At 40.1% G+C, this 20,885-nt stretch overlaps 1 protein-coding gene across 1 annotated transcript in view; it reads right to left on the bottom strand.

The window, feature by feature from the left end:
- Window positions 1–20,885, bottom strand: part of LOC126470265 (putative transcription factor capicua) — a 336,823-nt gene that overhangs the window by 178,885 nt on the left and 137,053 nt on the right. The window contains 4 exon segments of the mRNA XM_050098002.1: window positions 9,960–10,211; window positions 11,178–11,363; window positions 12,896–13,281; window positions 14,473–15,323. Coding sequence (XP_049953959.1) covers window positions 9,960–10,211; window positions 11,178–11,363; window positions 12,896–13,281; window positions 14,473–15,323 — 1,675 coding nt within the window.

Genomic DNA, 20,885 nt, shown 5'->3' with positions numbered 1-20,885 from the left:
ACATTCTTGGCAACTGGAATAAAATAATAATTGGACCCTTTTAGTGACCTCCCAACTCAGATGATACAGTTGGTACAAGGTTCAAAGAAAACTTGAGTCAAAATCCAAACATGTACCCAACTCACACAATTATACACTGATCAGCCAGAACATTATGAGCACCTACCTAACAGCATTCCTGTAAATTCTGGGGGGGATGGGCAATGAGCTCTGAGGCCACTTTCAATCACATCCCAGATGTTTTTGATCAGGTTCAGATCTGACAAGAGGGGGCCAGCACATCAGTTGGAAATCACCTCTGTGTTCCTCGAACCACTCCATCACACTCCTCGCCTTGTGGCATGGCACATTATCTTGTAAAAAAAATGCCACTGCTGTCGGGAAACATGATCGTTATGAAGGGGTGTACATGGTCTGCAACCAGTGTACAATACTCCTTGGCTACCATGATGCCTTGCATGAGTTCCACTGGACCCATGGATCCCCATGCAAATGTTCCCCAGAGCATAATGGAACCACTGCCAGCTTGTCTCCATCCCACAGTACAGGAGTTAAGGTGCTGTTCTCCAAGAAGACGATGGACTTGTGCCCTCCCATTGGCATGATGAAGGTAGCGGGATTCAACAGATCATACAATACTCTGCCACTGCACCAACGTCCAATGCTGATAGTCATGTGCCCGTTTCAGTTGTACTTGCCAACGTTGTGGTGTTAACATTGGTACATGCATGGGTCGTCTGCTGCCGAGCCCCATCTTTAGGAGTTTTTGGTGCGCTGTGTGTTGAGACACACCTGTACTCTGCCCAGCATTAAAGTCTGATGTTAATTCCACCACAGTTTGCTGCCTGTCCTATTTTACCAGTCTGCCCAGTCTACAATGTCCAACATCTGTAAAGTGGTGACTGACCAACCCCATGATGCCTGGATGTAGTTTCATCTTGGTTTCGCCAAATGTTGAAGACACTCACCACAGCACTCATCAAACACTCGACAAGTCATGTAGTTTCTGAAATGCTTGTGCCACGCCTCTGGGCCACACAATCTGCTCTCAGTTGAACTCAGATAGAGCGTGCACCTTCCCCATTCTAAACATGGACAGAAAGCTCACTGATACTACATGCACAATGCATGTGTCTGACTGGCAGTCATTCCTAGCCAGGTGACACTGCTATCGCCTGGATGGGTTTATATCGACAGTATTTCAGTGGTCTTAATGTTCTGGTGCATCAATGTAGTTGGTGGTGACTTCAATTTACCCTTGATATGTGGGCAAAAATATATGTTCAAATCTGGAGGTATGAATAAAATGTCATTTAAAATTGTGCTACATGCATTCTCTTTAAATTATTTCAAGCAATTAGTTCATGAGCCCAGTTGAAGAGTAAACGGTTGTGAAAACACACACTTGACTGCTTAGCAATAAATAATCCTGAGGTAACAATGAGTATCAAAACTGATACAGTGATTAGTGAAGAGAGGTTGCTGTAGTGAGACTTAATACTGTTATTCCCAAATCCTCCAAAAATATATGAAAAATTTATCTATTCAAAAAAACCAGATAAAAATTCACTTGACACCTTCCTGGGAGAGATCTCCACTCCTTCCAAATTAATAATGTAAGTGTAGACCAGATGTGGCTTGAATTCAAAGAAATAGTATCATCAGCAATCAAGATATTTACACCTAATAAATTAACTAACGACATAGCTGATCCCCATAGTACACAAAACAGATCAGAACACTGTTGCACAAACAATGAAAAAAGCATGTCAAATTTAAACCAACTTAAAATTCCTAAGATTGGCAATCTTTTACAGAAGCTTGAAATTTAGCACAGACTTAGATGAGAGATGCTTATAATAGCTTCTATAACGAAATCTTGTCTCAAAATCTAGGAGAAAATTCAGAGAGATTTTAGTCATATGTAAAGTATGCTAGTGGCAAGACACAAGCAATGCCTTCTCTGTGTGATAGCTGTCGATGACAGCGTTGCTAAAGCAGAGTTACTATACACAGCCTTCTGAAATTCCTTCATCAAAGATTCCAGAATTCAAATCAAGAACAGCTGCCAACATGAGTAACTTATAAGTAGAAATCCTCTGAGTAGTGAAACAACTCACTTAATAAAAGTGACCCTTCTGGTCCAGACTGTATCAATTAGGCTCCATTCAGAGTATGCTGATGCAGCAGCTCTATATTTAACAATTACATACAACTGTTCACTTGACAAAAGCTCCACACCCAAAGATTGGAAAGTTACACAGGTCACACCAATATTCAAGAAAAGCAATAGGAGTAATCCACTAAATTACAGGCCCATATCATTAACATCGATATGCAGCAGGATTTTGGAATGTATATTGTGTTCAAACATAATGAATTACATTGAAGAGAATGGTCTATTGACACACAGTCAATATGGATTTAGGAAACATCATTCTTGTGAAACAAAACTAGCTCTTCTCTCACATGAAGTGTTTTGTGCTATCAACAAGGAATTTCAAATTGATTGCATATTTCTAGAATCCCAGAAGGCTTTTGACACCGTAATTCACAAATAGCTTATAATCAAATTACACGCTTATGGAATATCATCTCAGTTATGTGACTGGATTTGTGATTTCCTGTCAGAGAGGTCACAGTTCATAGTTACTGATGGAAAGTCATCGAGTAAAACAGAAGTTATTTCTGTGTTCTCCAAGGTATTATCGTAGGGCCTCTGCCGCTCCTTATCTATATAAATGATTTTGGAGACAATCTGAGCAGCAGTGTTAGGTTGTTTAAAGATGATGCTGTTGTTCACTGCCTATTAAAGTCATCAAAGATAACTGTATGGTGCAAAAATTGGCTATTGACCCTACAGAATGAAAACTGTGAGGTTATCCACATGACTGCAAAAAGGAATCCATTAAACTTCAGTTACACAAAAAAAAATCAATCAAATCTGAAGGTCATAAATATCTAGGAATTATAATTGCAAACAACTTAAATTGAAAAGAACACATAAAAATGTTGTGTGTAAGGCTAACCAAAGACTATTTTATTGGCAGGATGCTTAGAAAATGCAACAGATCTACTATAGAGCCTGCCTACACCATGCTTTTCTGTCCTCTGCTGGAGTACTACTATGCAGTGTGGGATGCCTACCAGACAGGGTTAATGGAGTACACCGAGAAAGTTCAAAGACAGGCAGCATGTTTTGTATTATCAAGAAAAAGGGGGGAGAGTGTTACGGACATGATACAGGATTTGTGATGTACATTATTTAAAGCAAGGTGTTTCTGGTTGCGGAGGGATCTTCTCACGAAATTTCAATCACTAACGTTCTAACTCCACATGCGAAAATATTTTGTTGACACCAACCTACAAAGGGAGGAATGATGATGATGAATGATGATGATGATGATGATGATAATAATAATAATAATAATAATAATAATAATAATAATAAAATACAAGAAATAAGATCTCTCATGGAAAGATATAGGTGTTTGTTTCTTTTGTGGGTTGTGATAATAATAATAATAATAATAATAATAATAAAATACAAGAAATAAGATCTCTCATGGAAAGATATAGGTGTTTGTTTCTTTTGTGGGTTGTTTGAGAATGGAATAACAGAGAATTACTGTGAAGGCGGTTTGAAGAACCCTCTGCCATGCACTTACGTGTGTTTGCTGAGTATCCACATATATGTGGAATTACTAGACTATTTCTTCTTCTCTTCAGCGGCTTGCTGGGAGAGCTTCTCTGAAGCAGCTTCAGGTACAGATGAAGAGTGTGAAGCCCTTCAACCAGCAGCTTATAACTCCTTCAGCCACTGGCTGGTGTTCACTTTTGCACAGGAGGAGACCTTGGGAAGTAGAGTCCCAATGGACCCCTTCCATGCAAGAGGAGCTAGAGAAGGTTGTTACTTCTCTGGCTGGAGGGGACTGGGACCGATGTCCCTTATGTTTGGAAGGGGGAGGGGGAGGGGGAGGGGGAGGGGGAGGGAGAGGGGGGGAGGGGGGGGGGGGGAGCAACGGAAGAAGAGGTGCCCCCAATCACCAAGGGACGCGAGACGGAGGCGGGTGGGGAGATGCACTCGGCAGCCCTGAGGGCCCACTGTAGGAGGCTTAGACAAGGGGGGGCTACCATCACCAGAGAGCAACATTGTCATAGCTGCAATGTAAGTTGACAGCAATCAAACGGGCTTGAACCTGTGATACCTCTTTCTACCCTCTCCTGGTGCGTCAGCCTGTCCAAGGTCATGTGTTCCATAATTTTACCCTCCTTTTGAAGAACTGCGCAGTCACATGAGCAATGAGAGTGGTGCTCTCTACAGTGGATGCAGGTGGGAGGAGGGGCACATGGAGTATTAGGATACAATGGACATCCACAATCTCTCAATGTGGTGCTGGAAATGCACTGGGAAGACATGTGCCCGAATTTCCAGCACTTAAAGCACCACACAGGGGGAGGGACGTATGCTTTTATATCACATTGGTATACCTCACCTTGAGCTCTTAAGGTGACAAATCAACCACAAAGACCAAGACGAAGGCACTGGTAGCAACCCTGTTATATTTTGATCCCTTATTAGGTGCTCCGGCCGAAGTGAACATCCCTCTCAATGACCGGACCATTTTTAGGCTTTTATGAGGAGTGACAAACTGAAATGTCACCCAGCTTGTCACAGGCACACCTGAGACTGGGATGGGGATGCTGTCCAGGACTGACCCATTTCTCATTTTGGACAGTGTTGCCACTTCCCCAAACTTACCCTCCTGAATTTCAACAAAACATAGAGGCTTTGTAGCTAGAAAGGAGTCCCCACTGGTTCTGATTGAGGGAAATATGGCTCTCTTGTTTCTTTAACCCTCCATTCCTCCCATGGGGTAGCTTGGGAGGGGAACGACTTGGGGCCACGCTTCTTGGCATTAAAATCTGCCCTTCCTTTGTTAGAGACTGCTGGGGCCATTCAGCCACCAGCAAAAGACGACTTGGTCTGCTTCATTTCGGGTGATCCGCCCTGATGTCACATACTCTGACCAGGGGCTCTCCCCACAGATGCCATCCAGACACAGCAAAGGCACACTGCACAATGGCCATTACTGGGAGTCCTGATGCCTCAAGAAGACAGACATCTACTCCTGGGCGTACATGGGGAGTTTGCAGCTCATGCATCAGCACTGTGATCCCTGTGTTGTCAGGGAGCAAGGGGGCAACCAAGAAGGTACGTGATTCTCCCCACCCCCCCCCCCCCCCCACCCCTTCTCACGAAGGACTGGCTACTGCGCTGGATATTGGGTACAAAAAGAACCATTATTGTCATGGCTGCGGGACATGATAGCACACAATGGATGTAAAGCATGCACTGTGTAAGACTCCCTTGCCCAAAAGGCTGGATGGTGGTTGCAATTACATTTCCATTACAATAACATGTGCAGAAGGTCTCAAAGCACGATGGATACATAATGCATCATGTAAGGTGTCCTTCCCCAAATCACCCGCACTTTGTAGAATTTGGAAAGTTGGAGGTTAAACCCAAAAAATGGACCTCATTAAGCCAAAAGGTACGAGACACTTTTTAGTTGCTTCTTATGGCAGGCAGGAATACTGCAGGTCTATTCCAGCCCCTGAACCCACAATGAGGTCTAGGGAACGGTGATTGGCTGCATACCATAGGTCAACTACAATCATCTGCAACTGACTGGCGTGAATAGCACTGTTGTGATAGTTGATTTCCTGTGGCATAGCAGTTGTAAAAATTTTCCCTGTTTTGCTGCAATAACATACAAAGTATCCAGGGCGACCCCAATGAAAGCACACTGGCAGGTCATCCTCCATCTTCCAAATGTCTGTTCTGTGGGCTGTTATACTTTACTGAGAAGTTAATTGCACCCACATTGGCTGAGTGCAGGGTGGTTGTTTGATAGCTGCAGCTTATGTGTGATTGACTGAATTCACTCTTCCCGACACATCTGACTGGTGGCAGAGATCAGTGCTAAAGACTGATACACCTTATCTTCTATGTTCTCTATTACCTCCCGCGATATGGAGTCAACATTCATGGCTGCCATCTCTTGCTTATTCAGTCCAACAGTTCTGGCTGCCATTGAATGTTGTATCTCTTCTCTCACAACCTGGTGTATTGAGAGAGGTGAGGCCACTGTGGTCTTCCACAACTGCCATAGGGACAACAGTTGGGAGGCAGCCATAACTCTTTAATCTGACTTGTCTTCTGTTGTATTTTCTCAATGCACAGGCACCACTTGATGAATTACCATGTCCAGCATGAGATTTTCACCCTGCAGCGGAGTGTGCGCTGATATGAGACTTCCTGACAGATTAAAACTGTGTGCCGGACCGAGACTTGAACTCGGGACCTTTGCCTTCCATGGGCAAGTGCTCTACCATCTGAGCTACCCAAGCACTTGCCCACAGAAGGCAAAGGTGCTGAGTTTGAGTCTCGGTCCGGCACACAGTCTTAATCTGCCAGGAAGTTTCAATTACCATGTCATTGTGCCATCCATTAGTAAGAGCTTGGTGCATGTCTTCTGCAACTAGTTTCAACAAGTGTCAAATTCTGTCAGCTTCTGTCATTTTCAGATTCACCACGTGGAATAGGACTAAAACATTCTGTATGTAGGACTGTGTCATTTCTCCATGATATTAGGTGCTGCTCTTCTGCTAAAAGGACTTGCTGCTGATTGTCGCCACACTTTTTCTTCAGTTCGGCACTTGAATTTATCTCAGCTAATGAGCTTCTCTTCATTGTTTTTGAGCCACTAAAAGGTTTTGCCATAGAAGTAAAGGTGCACATTTACCAATTACATCATGCCATCATCGCACAGTGTGTCATCAATGCACAAACACCATGTGCCATCCTTCTTCTTAACAAGGATCACAAGTGAAGACCGAGGTGTCTCTGAAGTTTGAATGCTGTCATTTTGCAGCACGTGTTTGGCGACTTGGTCAAATCCTTCCAGTCATTTGACTAGCACCTCCAGAAAACACTGACGGATGCCTGATGTGTAGCTGACTTATTGCTCTTTTGGAATTCATTGGTCTCCAGAACATCTGGACTGTGGGAGTGATGTACTGAGTGTATTCCTGTCCATGTACGTGATGGCTTTTATGTTGTCTACTTGGAGCCACAGTGTTGTAAATTTTTTGAAGTGCCCAATATCTCCATCAAACAATGTCACATTGTAACCAGAATCAAGTCCAAACCCGAAAGCCTGGTCATCAGTGAAGTACAACACTTAGCACTGAACACGTTTCTTACAAATATCAACATACAACCAGAACAGATGAACACTTCAATGTAGGATGCTGCTATTTATACAGTAATCAAATATTCCAGAATGTAAAAACATTACAAACATTAGAAATTTCGATAACCTTCCAGAAATGATAAATACTAAATAACAAATAACAGCTGATAGTCATGTTTGAAGTGGCAACCCACAACATGCTTGCCAGTGATGCTAATCGCTACGCGACACTGCCTGCAGCACAGTTTGTGGGGCACTCAACTGTGCGGTCATCAGCATCCATACAAAGTCCCAATTTTCATGACAGTCCAATTTTTTTCACAGTCCAATCTAGCCATTGTCAGGAATAATGATGATGATGGTGCAATGATGAGGACAACACAAACCCCCAGTCCCCAGGCAGCACCCGATTTGTGTAGCTGGTATCAATAAGTGTCGTATCAATAACTTATTTATACTGGTACTGTGTTTGCAAATAATGAAACTTTTTTTTTCCATAACAATACACGTTCTTTTATTCAGTTAAAACATCACCAATGGTAAGACTTTCACATCTGCTTTTAATGTGGGTGTGATGTCTGTCTTCACTTTTCACTTGAATTTACCCCTTTGGCAATGGAAGTGCATGTAAATAAAATAAGAAACTGAGAACACAACTGGTGAACTGCGACATACAAGACTGACAATCAGGTCTACTGGTAGTGCAATATTTTTTTGATAGCCAACATGCACGCACACATGGAATCAAGTGAGGGGAAAAAGACTGTTTCCACAATCCCCATTTCATCCCTCACAGGCATTCTTCTCCGCTGCCTATTGCACAGTGAACTGAAATAAAAGGCAAGGCGCACTCGCTTTATTTACTTTAGCACATGAACAGTGAATGGAAAGTTATGACAAAGTCCTAGGTCATTTAAGAAACTGAGCAGTTCTGATTTGATCTCTAAAAGAATGGTTGTGGCCATCTCTACTGCAAAGAGAGATGAAATTTATCAGAGTTCACTGGTGCACAGCCAGATGATCAGATGCTGTGTGATATCACTATTTGTCATCTTATTTCTCATATCCTACAGACAAAAATATCCTGCATTCTATCAAGACAGATTCTACATCTACATCCATACTCCGCAGGCCACCTGACGGTGTGTGGCGGAGGGTACCCTGAGTACCTCTATTGGTTCTCCCTTCTATTCCAGTCTCGTATTGTTCATGGAAAGAAGGATTGTCGTTATGCTTCTGTGTGGGCTCTAATCTCTCTGATTTTACCCTCATGGTCTCTTCGCAAGATATACGTAGGAGGGAGCAATATACTGCTTGACTCTTCGGTGAAGGTATGTTCTCGAAACTTTAACAAAAGCCCGTACCGAGCTAATGAGCGTCTCTCCTGCAGAGTCTTCTACTGGAGTTTACCTATCATCTCCGTAACGCTTTCACAATTACTAAATGATCCTGTAACGAAGTGCGCTGCTCCCCATTGGATCTTCTCTATCTCTTCTATCAACCCTATCTGGTACAGATCCCACACTGCTGAGCAGTATTCAAGCAGTGGGCGAACAAGCGTATTGTAACCTACTTCCTTTGTTTTCGGATTGCATTTCCTTAGGATTCTTCCAATGAATCTCGGTCTGGCATCTGCTTTACCAACGATCAACTTTATATGATCATTCCATTTTAAATCACTCCTAATGCTTACTCCCAGATAATTTATGGAATTAACTGCTTCCAGTTGCTGACCTACTATTTTGTAGCTAAATGATAAGGGATCTATCTTTCTATGTATTCGCAGCACATTACACTTGTCTACATTGAGATTCAATTGCCATTCCCTGCACCATGCGTCAATTCGCTGCAGATCCTCCTGCATTTCAGTACAATTTTCCATTGTTACAACCTCTCGATACACCACAGCATCATCTGCAAAAAGCCGCAGTGAACTTCCGATGTCATCCACCAGGTCATTTACGTATATTGTGAATAGCAACGGTCCTATGACACTCCCCTGCGGCACACCTGAAATCACTCTTACTTTGGAAGACTTCTCTCCATTGAGAATGACATGCTGCGTTCTGTTATCTAGGAACTCCTCAATCCAATCACACAATTGGTCCGATCGTTCATTAAACGACTGTGGGGAACTGTATCGAACGCCTTGCGGCAGTCAAGTCACAATTTATTGTCCTTGTCCTCAAAGGTTACATTAGGTGCAGGGGAAATACTAATTACTAGTTCCGGGTAATTACACACATACTGGAAGAAACTAACACAGTTGTAACTCTTTCAGCAAAAATGCTGTGCAAGATACTTTTGCTCTGCATTGCAGCATGCGCTGTATTGCAGAACTGTGCTACTTACACTTCTTTGCTCCACATTGTGTGTCAATTCTCACTCAAGCCAGACACCATCCAATAAACAGCCTCCAGACACAGAAACCTATCAAAATATAAGATCATCCCCTATTTTCCCAGTATTCATGTCCAATTCATGGTGGGTTTTAAGCTAATTAAATATGCATAGCATATTATCACTGCATTTCCTGCCGAATTGTATTGAAGACCATCTCCATGTACCAAATTCATAACCAGCACTACATTCCTACAATTTAGTACACTAGTGAAACCCTCTTGTATGTTACTAGTAGAGCTGCACAAGAAACAGACACAAGGTTTACAAAGAGAACTGATGAAATCTTACTACACATACCTCAACATTTTGTAGTTCATCTCCTTGAAATGCAGAAACAGCTGGAATTCCACTATTGTCAGTTGGCTGGGAATGAGTGACATTTTGGACAGGTCCTGGGCTTTGTTGCCCGCTTTGGACTGTATCACTTCCTTCATCTACTGATCCAAGTTTCCCACGAAGCTCACCTTTACAGGAGCTTGTTGAAGATTTCCTACGATCTTTACTACACCACTTCCAGTCAGGATGAGCTCTGAAATGTGCCTCCTTTACCTATAATTTGCAAGTCATACAGAAGCAATGACAAAAGTACCAGTACTTGAGAAATGTAAAGGACAACTACACAAAAATATCTGAAAAATACTACATCTGCAAGATATATTTTCAGGTTTAAATCAACTCAATAAAATTTACCTTTACTTTGCTTTACCAATCTTTAGGATAAATCTGTCCTCAACCTGAAGGTTGGTTTGAATATAGCAGTGTTTTACCAACATGATGCTATTAGATGCAGTATGACATCCCCTTCCTCCTATCTCTGAACTGACTTCCCCAACAAGTTACAGAGAGTGTACTGCATGAACTCTGAACCATGGTACCTACAACTTGGCACTTTTCAAATTGGTTATCATTGCCAGAGCTGAAAGAAGTGATAAGCAACAGAAATAATCCTTGGATTGAATGAAGATTGAAACCCACAATTATGGACTTTTAGTCTGAAACTTATCCACCAAACTACACACCTAAATATGACATGTTAGTGATTCAATAATGACCCAGTAACAGGAGTTAACTACATTCTAGGAGCCATGTCTAATTAACAGTTAACAGTACAGCCATTTGCACCTTCACTGGCATTTTAACAAAAATAATTTTCTTTTTTGCCACTTTTGGTGCAATAACTCTTGTTTTATTTACTCTTTATTTATTTATTGAGCTTATCATTACACACTATAAGGGACTTATACTGCATAATAGTGTTATATTGCCAAATAAAGGCAGGGAACTCCAAAAACTCATAATTCTTGTGAAAGCTAATTTTTTATTCTAGTAGTTTCATCATCATTCTATAAATATTCCATTATTCAACCCAGTAAAATGTGACAATCTAACCAACCGTTCATTACAACAGTAACTATATTGAAATGTTAATGGAAATTTGCTAAAAATGACAAGATAATATCCATGGATCTCTGTTAACATAAATCTCACAGAGAAGGAGCTTGCAATGTTGCTTACCTCCAGTGCTAGGTCATGATACTTCCTTTTTTCTTCTTGACCCAATGCATACCACCATTCCCCGAGAATCTTTGATACAGTTCGATTATCCTGATTGGGGTGGCGCTGATGGACTAAAGCTCGATGTCTTTTGCTAAATATCATAAATGCATTCATTGGTCTACGTATTCGATCTCTCTCTTTCACCTGGAAATTTAAATTATTGAGTATATTTATTTGTTTTAATGGAAAACTTAAATAGTAAGAAGGCTAATTTTCTCAATTTAAAAAAAAAAAAATTCTGTTGAAATGAACAAAGATCTCCAGAAAACAAATCAGCAGCTAATATCAAGCTTTGTAAGAAATACGCGCATTTCAGGTAGCACTATCCAACATTATCATTACTATTAAGATAAGTTTAATTATTTTTTTCTTTTAAAATAAAAACAGCTACACATTCATAACAAATACACACAGTTCTCACACTTTACATGTATAAGGAACATTTTAAGCCACTGAAGGATGGTCGTCATACCTGAAACCAGTATTGCAATCTGTCATTTGGCTTTTCTGGGAGCAGTTACTTGCACAGTTTCAAAACTTAGTTGCTGCTCTCAACATTGATCTACTCTAGCCTACTGCTTCTGGTGTATTTTTCCTTCAGCTTTGCCTCCTTTCTCCCAACATGTGGCTTCCCCTAACATAGGGCCTGAATGAGCTACCTGTTCCCCCTTTATAACCTCCACTAGCAAACAATCTCTTTGCTCCATGTAAAAGGAACCTGTTATACCAAAAGCTAGGAGTACTTTTTTTCTTTTTTATGCCTTTCCACTACTTTGTGATTCTCAAAATTGTTGCATGTCTATTTGAAAGCTCTTATGAAGGAATCTGTCTGAAGGCTGTTCAGTTTTTCACTTTATCTATATGCCAGTCCACTGTTTAGCAGCCTGAAGCTCTATTTGGTTAGTACTGAACTGACTTCCATTTTTGTTACTTCTTTTATAACTTATGAATTCCCTTCTTCTCTTCTTTTGTATCTTAACTGCATCAATCTGTATCAAGACAATGTGATTCACTTACTTGTGGCACTCTCAAATGAGCAATTAAAGATTGGCCTACTTTTCCTTCTTAATGCCATTTTTTATACTTTAGTTCCTTCTATGTTGAAAGTCCTTACACACTGCTGCGATTTTTGAGACAACTGCACTCTATGACTTTTCCACAGGTTTATAATCTACATAATCCCCACAAGAGATAGTTAATCTACAGAACTCCAGATTTAGGGCTCTTTTTAGGGGTTTGCCATGTTCATTTCTTCCTAGTCAAATAAACATGTAATTTCTCAAATAGTTATCTACAAATTAACAATACATCACATGGCCTCCTAAAAATGCTAGGTAGTATTCTCTGTGACTTATAACAATGCTGGACATCACTAGTCACTAATTTGACGCAAAACATGATGTCTCTAGAATGTTAGCTACACTGACACAGTTTTTGTAAGCCAACAATAAATATTATTTACAAGGAGTTAAAGATAAGTGAAAACAGAGAGAAATTTAAGGAGAGTGAAGTTGCTGCAATCTTAAGACCAGAAGACAGAAATGTACAAGTAACCAGTTGAAAGTAGCACAATGCTTGGCGGTAAAACTGTAAGCAGAAAGAATACAACCTAAATATCACACATACCGTTACATAACTTTCCAAGACTCCAAATAAACAAATTGCAAATAATCTACCTTTTGTGGACTTTGAGGTTCCTTTGTATTCTGTAGGGCACTGAGGGACTGTGTTCTGCGTTTGCATGCTGCAGCCGCATCGATAACTGTTTGCTCTGAAGATGTGCCCTCAGGTTCAAATACATCGTCCTCTTCTTCTCCTGGAGGGAGCATGTCAACACAGTCGGCATCTCCTCCCGAGCCATCGAGATCGTCACTCGTTTTTATTTCTCTTTCTCGTTCGTGCTTCACGGACTCCGAGAAACATGAAGTTGATGCTGCAGGTGGAGCAGATAGAGGTGGTGATAGATTGAGGGGTGGTGAGGAAGAGTTGCTCTGCGGGTTTGACAGTATAGGTACTAGAGACTCCCAAGGATATAAGGAGAGGGACTGAGAATTATTTGCACCTGGAGGAAAAATATTTCTCATTACAAAACTATCAAAAACTGATATTTTACATGCCACAAAATATCTCCAGTTCTTGTCTCTATCAAATGAGGTATAAAATAATTAAATGAAAGATATACAGGACAGCAAATTTCATCATCTCATCTTTTCATTAGCTGCATTACCAGTAAGCTCAGCAACCATAAAGCTTTAAAAAAGATCCCTTTTCCACAAAATGTGGCATCTGGCCCTACAGATTCATTCTTATGCAGTATTCCTATCTTGTTTTAGTGTTCTCAAACAACAGGAAGGCACAAATAGTTGTGGCCCACTCAATCTGACACAATCTCTCAGCCCATTATTCAAGCTGTAGGGCTGTGGTGGCAGTACAATATAGCTATACAGGTGTGTGTGTGTGTGTGTGTGTGTGTGTGTGTGTGTGTGTGTGTGTTTGTTATTCATGCTTTTCCCAATCTTCTCTTAGGTTCTTCATTAAGTTCTCAATCACAGTCTACAAGAAACACAAGAGGTGTGAGACTGCAACAAGAATTCAGCTTCAAATGCACTGAAAGTCATCCCAATTTACATTTCTTACACCACTAAAAGTGAATGTCAGGACAACCTCTCAAAGAACATGGCTTAAGTGTTCCACAGTCCTGCCAAATCTGAACTCATATTCCACACCAATGACATCCTTGTCGATGAGTGAGAAATGAGAGATGCAGTGACGGATTTCTTCTTCTTTTACCTTGCATGCAATGATTTTTACATTGCCATAGTATGTGGAAGCTCAGACTGTTGTAGAATTCTGTATTTTTCTTACCACTTTCTTAACTAGCATAAAGATGAATTGTATTTGCCCCTTTTTTTTCTAGGTTAAGTTTACATGTATGACACATTGAAAAAGGGGATCACAACCACCCTAAGAACTAAGTGAGGTGAGGACTGGGGTTTCAGTCACACATTCATTCATTCCAATGCAAATATTCCCAGTTTCCTTAAACAAATTGACAATGGAACATAAAATTGCAGCCCAATTTCTCAATCTTCAAAACTGGTAAAAATACTATCACAATTCTGTTATGATATGCCAAACAACAGCAGAAGTATTAGTGAGAAACAAAACAGAATATGACACACATTGACAAGTATAATCACAGTGAAATGATCAATTAATACTAATAAAATGCAAAACTTGTTTGTGTACTTACTGATGTTTTTTTCCCGAGGTTCTCCCCTTTTCTGAGCAGGTGGCAGTACAGGCAAAAGATGCATAGGGTGCACAATTACAGGTTGGTTGTTCACCGGAGGTACAGTCAGTGGCGACTGTTCCCGGGTTGTTGGCGTCTTTGCTGTTTCTACAGCCTGCGACATAGAAACATGAAGGCCAATTTTACTGGCCTGTTTCAAGACTGATGCACTGTCAACAACTACTGATTGTTGGAGATGATTTGAAGTGGGAATGTGATTTGTCACGAGAGCTGGAAGTTTCTCAGAGTCATTCTTCACTGTGATGTATTTCTTTTCAGACTGTGGTGCTTGTTGTTGTATTACACAGTAAATTTCATCACTGCCAACAGTATTTACCGAAGCAGAGCAATCTATTGCTTCATTTTTCACCATTGGTAACAACGGAATACTACTATGCTGTGTCGGCTGCTTTAGATGTCGTTCTGACCTAACTGGGTCAGTATGTGCATGTGGTGTTGTCTGCAGATCCTGAGGACTCGTCAGAGCCTGTTGTAGGATTATGTTCTGCTGTTGCTGGTGGTGATGCTGTGGAGTGGATGTTACACTATTTGGATACCCATCATTCGACTGCTGCTGTGATGGAACATCACCATAGGAGCAAGAAACTGGACTGTCAATGTGCCACGAATGGTGCTGCTGATGGGAATTCATCACAGAAGATGCTAGTGGTCCACGCCCAGGATTTGGTGACATTCGAATGACACTCGTTGCCATGCCAGATGTGTGATTCTGTGAAGATCCCATGTTACCCGGTGACGGATGAGGTGGTGAATGCTGAACATTAACTTGACTCGGACGAAGTAATTCGGGCCTGTAAATAAAAACACGCTCAGAAAAGAATGAAAGACGTACAGTAACCAGACATTTTTTGCTATGGAAAGTACGTGAAAAATAGAAAAAAAATTACAAACATCTCTTGCCAGTAATAAGGAAAATTCAATGTGTATTGAACTCTGTCAAAAGAAAAATCTTTTCAGTACAAAGGAATTCCTATCAAATTATTATATTTGTTCCTTTTAAAATTTTAAAATCGCTGAATGTGTATTTACAGAGTTCATGGCTTATTAAATCTGTAAAACTGTGAAATTTAACCACATTAACATGCAACACTTCAGCAACCACAGGTTCCACAGGTGACAACTCAACGAGGATAAGATACAATAGGAAGAGTCAGTCAGAAATGAGATGAAGAAGGGAGAAGATAGAAGGAAAATAAATGGGGCAAAAAGTAGCAACTATATGTTAAAAACAAAGCCCAAGTTATTGAGAACTTCATAAAAGCAATATCCTGTCCACATATTACAAGTAATAATGAAGATAAACATATAAAGAGAGAATCCAATCAAGACACTGTTAAAACATTAACATTCAACACTTCAGTGAATTTTGAGTGAGACTGTATCTGCGATCATTCTGCAAATATTTATAAATAGAGAAAGGAATATTCTATATTAACGGACACTAGAGGTGTTATTTTATATTTAAATGGTAATAAATATTCTTGTTCACTGCCGCATCCTTCACAAGAGGATTTTTGCTAAGCTTTGCTTGAACTATTGTTTTTCAATGCCTTCGACTGTCAAAATGGTCCACTGTGCTTCTTTCTCAAAACATTTTTCCTTCAGTTTTCGCATGGTTGTCGTGAGGAACGAGTATCTCAGTATGACAAATCTCATCTGTCAGTTATTTCTTAGAGCTAAAGAATTATCCAGCCAAGAATTTAAAATTTTGCGTAAGGACTGAAAATTATTACAGATAAATACTGCAGTTTTCAGACTAGTACCACATCTAGGAGGAAGGTGGTGACACAGCTTATGCACTGCTTGAAGAAAGCACATTGCGAACAGCATTCTCAGCCATGGCAACAGTACCTTCTTCAACAATTCATGGTGCAATTGGCTCTTGCCCTATCCCAGGAGCAATTTCCAAATCACCAGTTAATTCAAACTTCCAAATCCCATTCTTCAACTCCAGTGTGGAAAGAGAACCTCTCTGTATTCCTTTAATGTGTCAATACTCGCGAAGAACAGCAGCACTATTGCTGTTGTTTTGATACAACTTCATGAGTACAGCCTGCTCACTTTCTACAGACCCTTGTTGACTCTCTGCTGCTGTAATGCACACTGCTGCTTGTGTTCCACCCTAGTTACCATATCAGTGCCAATGCCTAACAGCAAGTCATGACACTAACAATACTAACACCAGAAATCCTTCAGCGCACAGCCTGGTCATCATTCCTATAAAGTTGTGTACTCATACAGTAAATAGTGTCCCGTCTACACTGGCTCAAGTAGTACACGTTTTATCTGGGTACCTTCCATTAGGAATGTGGGTGCACTCAACAACTGTGTATGACTTTCAAATGATAGAGCACAGCAATCAGTTGTCCTCTTCTTGCAGGTTTTATTCAGCAAACCTAGTGTGTAGCCATTATCAACGCACCATTTCATACTATCAATGCATGTTCTAGTTTGTCAGTCCCCTATTGTTCGAGTTTCTGTCACAGTTTGTGGTGGTCCCACCTGCTTTTAATTCTTCGTTTGTTGTCCTCAGTGTCAACGTACTGCGTTGCTACACTGGCTGAAAAATGGGGGTTGTGGATTCTAATACTGACTACTTTAAATAATGCAGCCAACAGATGCACAGTTGCATTTCACTGTTAACAACCCCCCAATAATACACAGTTATATGGCCAGTGCACTAATGTTTAATGTTTGATAAGCCTCATTAATAGTTAGCAGGCGAAACTCCACATACTGCTACAATATTTTCTTGTTGAACATCTATGGGCAGTAAAACCTAACCACAAAGTTCAAAGTTCTTGAAGAATAATCAGGTACCTATGGAGCAGACACTGTCACTGGTTTTTACTCACAGCCTAATTGTTTAACACTTCTTTCACAGTTCATTTGAACCATTGTTGTTGTTCTAACCAGCACAGGTTACTTGTCTGAAACCCGGCCGTGGACTGACTGTGCCGTGGCAAAAAGTTGGTACTGAAACTACACACTGTTCTAAGTTAAATTTACATAAGTTACAATTAAAACTTAAGTCATTAAATTAACTGAATACATTGAAAAATTGGTTCTTTTTAGCAGTTTCTTCTATTATGAGGTTTAGGCCGAATTATTTGTTTAAATGATGAAATTAACAAATATAGTTACCCAAACGATACTTCTGACAAAACTGTTAATTACTTTGGAATTAATGAAGGGTTTGTTTTGCTAACTTGTTTTTGAATAGAGCTAAATAAATGCTTTAATTTAAGATTACTAGTACTTCATTTTCCAAATGTTTACAATTATTACAGAATTTATACTTGTTTATATGTCAACAATAGAATTTAAGTTACGAAACAATCACTGATTTCACCCTATAACAAATGATACTAACTAAGGATAGTCAAAATAAATCAGAAAATCAATTACATACATGAAACTAAGCACAAAATAAGATCTGGTGTTATATTCTTTAAAACTGAGTGCCAATCTTTCTCTTTTATGGAAATGCAGATTATATTAATGTAAGTTAATGATAATTAGTTAAAAGTCACAAAACGAATTTAAGGAAGCAGTGGCAAAACAAGAGGGGAATTAAAATTATCCCAGCTTGCTTCATCACAAGTTCTTTCAAGAAAGTTCTTGTAACAAAAGCCCGAAAAACAGGAGACTGGCGTACTAGAAGATGCATTCATACTATCAAATGTTGGATTGATAATGGCTAGGCACAAGTCATAATCTAGATATGCCGAATAAAACCTGCAAGAAAAGGATGACCGATTGCTGTGCTTTATCATCTGAAATTTGACAGTAAAAGTTTATTTACAGCCACCCTGTACTTTCCTTCTTCCGTCTACGTCAAGTTTCAAAACAGTTCTACAGTTACCTTTCCTACTTTTGTTAGACCAGCAGTTGATGTGTAAACAATAAACTTTCCAACAGAAATAAATCACTAGAAAGATAAAAAATATTCCCCAAAATACCTTCTTTTTTTTTGGGGGGGGGGGGGGGGATGAAGAACATGTGTTAGAAAAAGAGGGGGCAATGAGGAGACAGTAAATTCTTTTAGGTTTACAAGTGCCAGACAGGGTGTGCAATGAGGCTGAATATCCCTGGTAGGGATGTATGGAAATAGATTAATGCATGAAACCTGCAATTTTCAGATTAACTTTTGCACATAACAGATACACAGGGAACATCTGTCTCTCTCAATATTCTTTAAAAGCCAAAATGTTGGACAATCTCTTCAATACATTTCTTCTGTGGCAAACTCTTTTAGGCAAAAACATTCACCAGCATGTCCAAAATAACTGTAAATAAAATATGTTATGAAACAGTTAAAAGTGTGGAAAAAGAAAACAAAGATGCTACATCAGCCTTGGATGAGGGGGGGGGGGGAGGGGTGGCGGAGGGGGGGGGGGAGGGGTGGCGGAGGGGGGGGGGGCTGCAAACAGGTGCAACAAAATCATAGTTAGGATTGTTTAATTTCATGTTTTCTTTGCATGATGCGTCATTAACAACTACTCAAATGGCAAAATATTTAAGGTGCAGGTAGTTAAATTAATTCTTTCTGTAAGGAACCCAGTACGTCTTATTGTAGGCCAACAGAAACAAACGTAATGTCTAGAGGGCTCAAAGGAAGTGTCTTACAGATCTGTATTTACTGACAACACAAACAGTACATCAGACAGACTCAGCAGTATTCTTGAATTGTTCATGCATGATGATAATTGTCTAATGGCAGTTATCTCTGCTGGATGATAATTGTCTAATGGCAAGTATCTCTGCTGAGGAACTTGAAAAAATCCTGAATGGTGTAGATGAAATTTCCACTTGGTGAAACAAAGCTTACCTTAAAAGAAAATAACTACCGTATTTACTCGAATCTAAGCCGCACTTTTTTCCGGTTTTTGTAATCCAAAAAACCGCCTGCAGCTTAGAATCGAGTGCAAAGTCAGCGGAAGTTCTAAAAATGTTGGTAGGTGCCACCACAACTAACTTCTGCCGTCGAATGTATGTAGTGCTACACAGGCATGCGTTGCAGGCACAAAGATAAATACTGGCGCCAAAACCTCTGCCTCAGTAAATAAATTAAAAAAGAAAGTACACATTATCCAACGAAGTAAATACAAATTCCGTATTCAAATGGCTCTGAGCACTATGGGACTTAACATCTGTGGTCATCAGTCCCCTAGAACTTAGAACTACTTAAACCTAACTAACCTAAGGACATCACACACATCCATGCCCGAGGCAGGATTCGAACCTGCGACCGTAGCAGTAGCGCGGTTCCGGACTGAGCACCTAGAACCGCTAGAACACCGCGGCCGGCACAAATTCCGTATTGTTCATTTTCGAATGTAGCAGCATTTCAATGTACTACGAAAATCCGACTGGCAAGACTGTTTGGGATGTTTGTCAATATGGCCAACTCTATGTTCTGAATTTTTTCCTACCTGTGAGAAGAGATGGTTGCTAATAGCAACTTTTATGAATTGTGAATCACATGCAGTATTCTCTTCACCATAAGAATAATAAGGATACAAACATTTTGCCATGTATTCTTTCATGTTTGCTGCTATCTCATTTAAATCCTGTCTGCCTAATAAACTACGAAACTAGAGTGAGACAACAGCAAACGTGGAAGAATATACATATCATGTCATGTTGATATTCGTATTATTCTTATGCCTAATAGTGACACAGTCAGAAATGAAGCACGGCAATTGACTAGATTTTCAAATCTAAGATGAATCTAATTTCTGTACAGAATGTAATGTACTAAAGAGGCACCTGCAAAGATTTTCAAACGGAGAAAAATTTTTGCTAAACTCTCGTTCAGAACATGTTCTATCATATGCAGTCTATTATTTGGTTCATGTTGATCACTATCAAAGAAAGCAGCAGTGTAAGTAACAATAAATAGCAGTCTCTTGCCGTTGTTTCGCTTATGAGGTAATTCCTCGCTCTTTTAAGTCACAGTAGCGCGTACAAAAGCAAGCCATGCCATGAGCGGCGACAGGTCAAAACACTCATTATCAGAATGCAACAAACAATGCATGACACAGTACAGTAATGTATTTTCAGCTTAGAGTGATGTAAAAACCTATAACAAAGAGAACAGCACTTATCAGATCAAAGAAAAATAAGCAATCCATTCAAACCAGATGAAGCACATCAAAAAGGAAGGGTACCCGTATAAATACGGACGGAGTGCCTGACGCATAGCAGTGGCTACCTGGTAAAGCTTAACTGCAAAGCTTACGACTCGAACCAAACTACTGTAGCTGTATGGTCATTCATTCAACCTAAATTGTGTCTCATATTACAATGGACCAACTTTGTTTTGATTTGGACGTGCGACCTAAAACTTT

The sequence above is a fragment of the Schistocerca serialis genome, chromosome 3 (genome assembly GCF_023864345.2).
Source record: "Schistocerca serialis cubense isolate TAMUIC-IGC-003099 chromosome 3, iqSchSeri2.2, whole genome shotgun sequence".
NCBI lineage: Eukaryota > Metazoa > Arthropoda > Insecta > Orthoptera > Acrididae > Schistocerca > Schistocerca serialis.
Note: the sequence above shows the minus strand (reverse complement) of the source record. Positions and strands in the feature narration are given on the sequence as shown.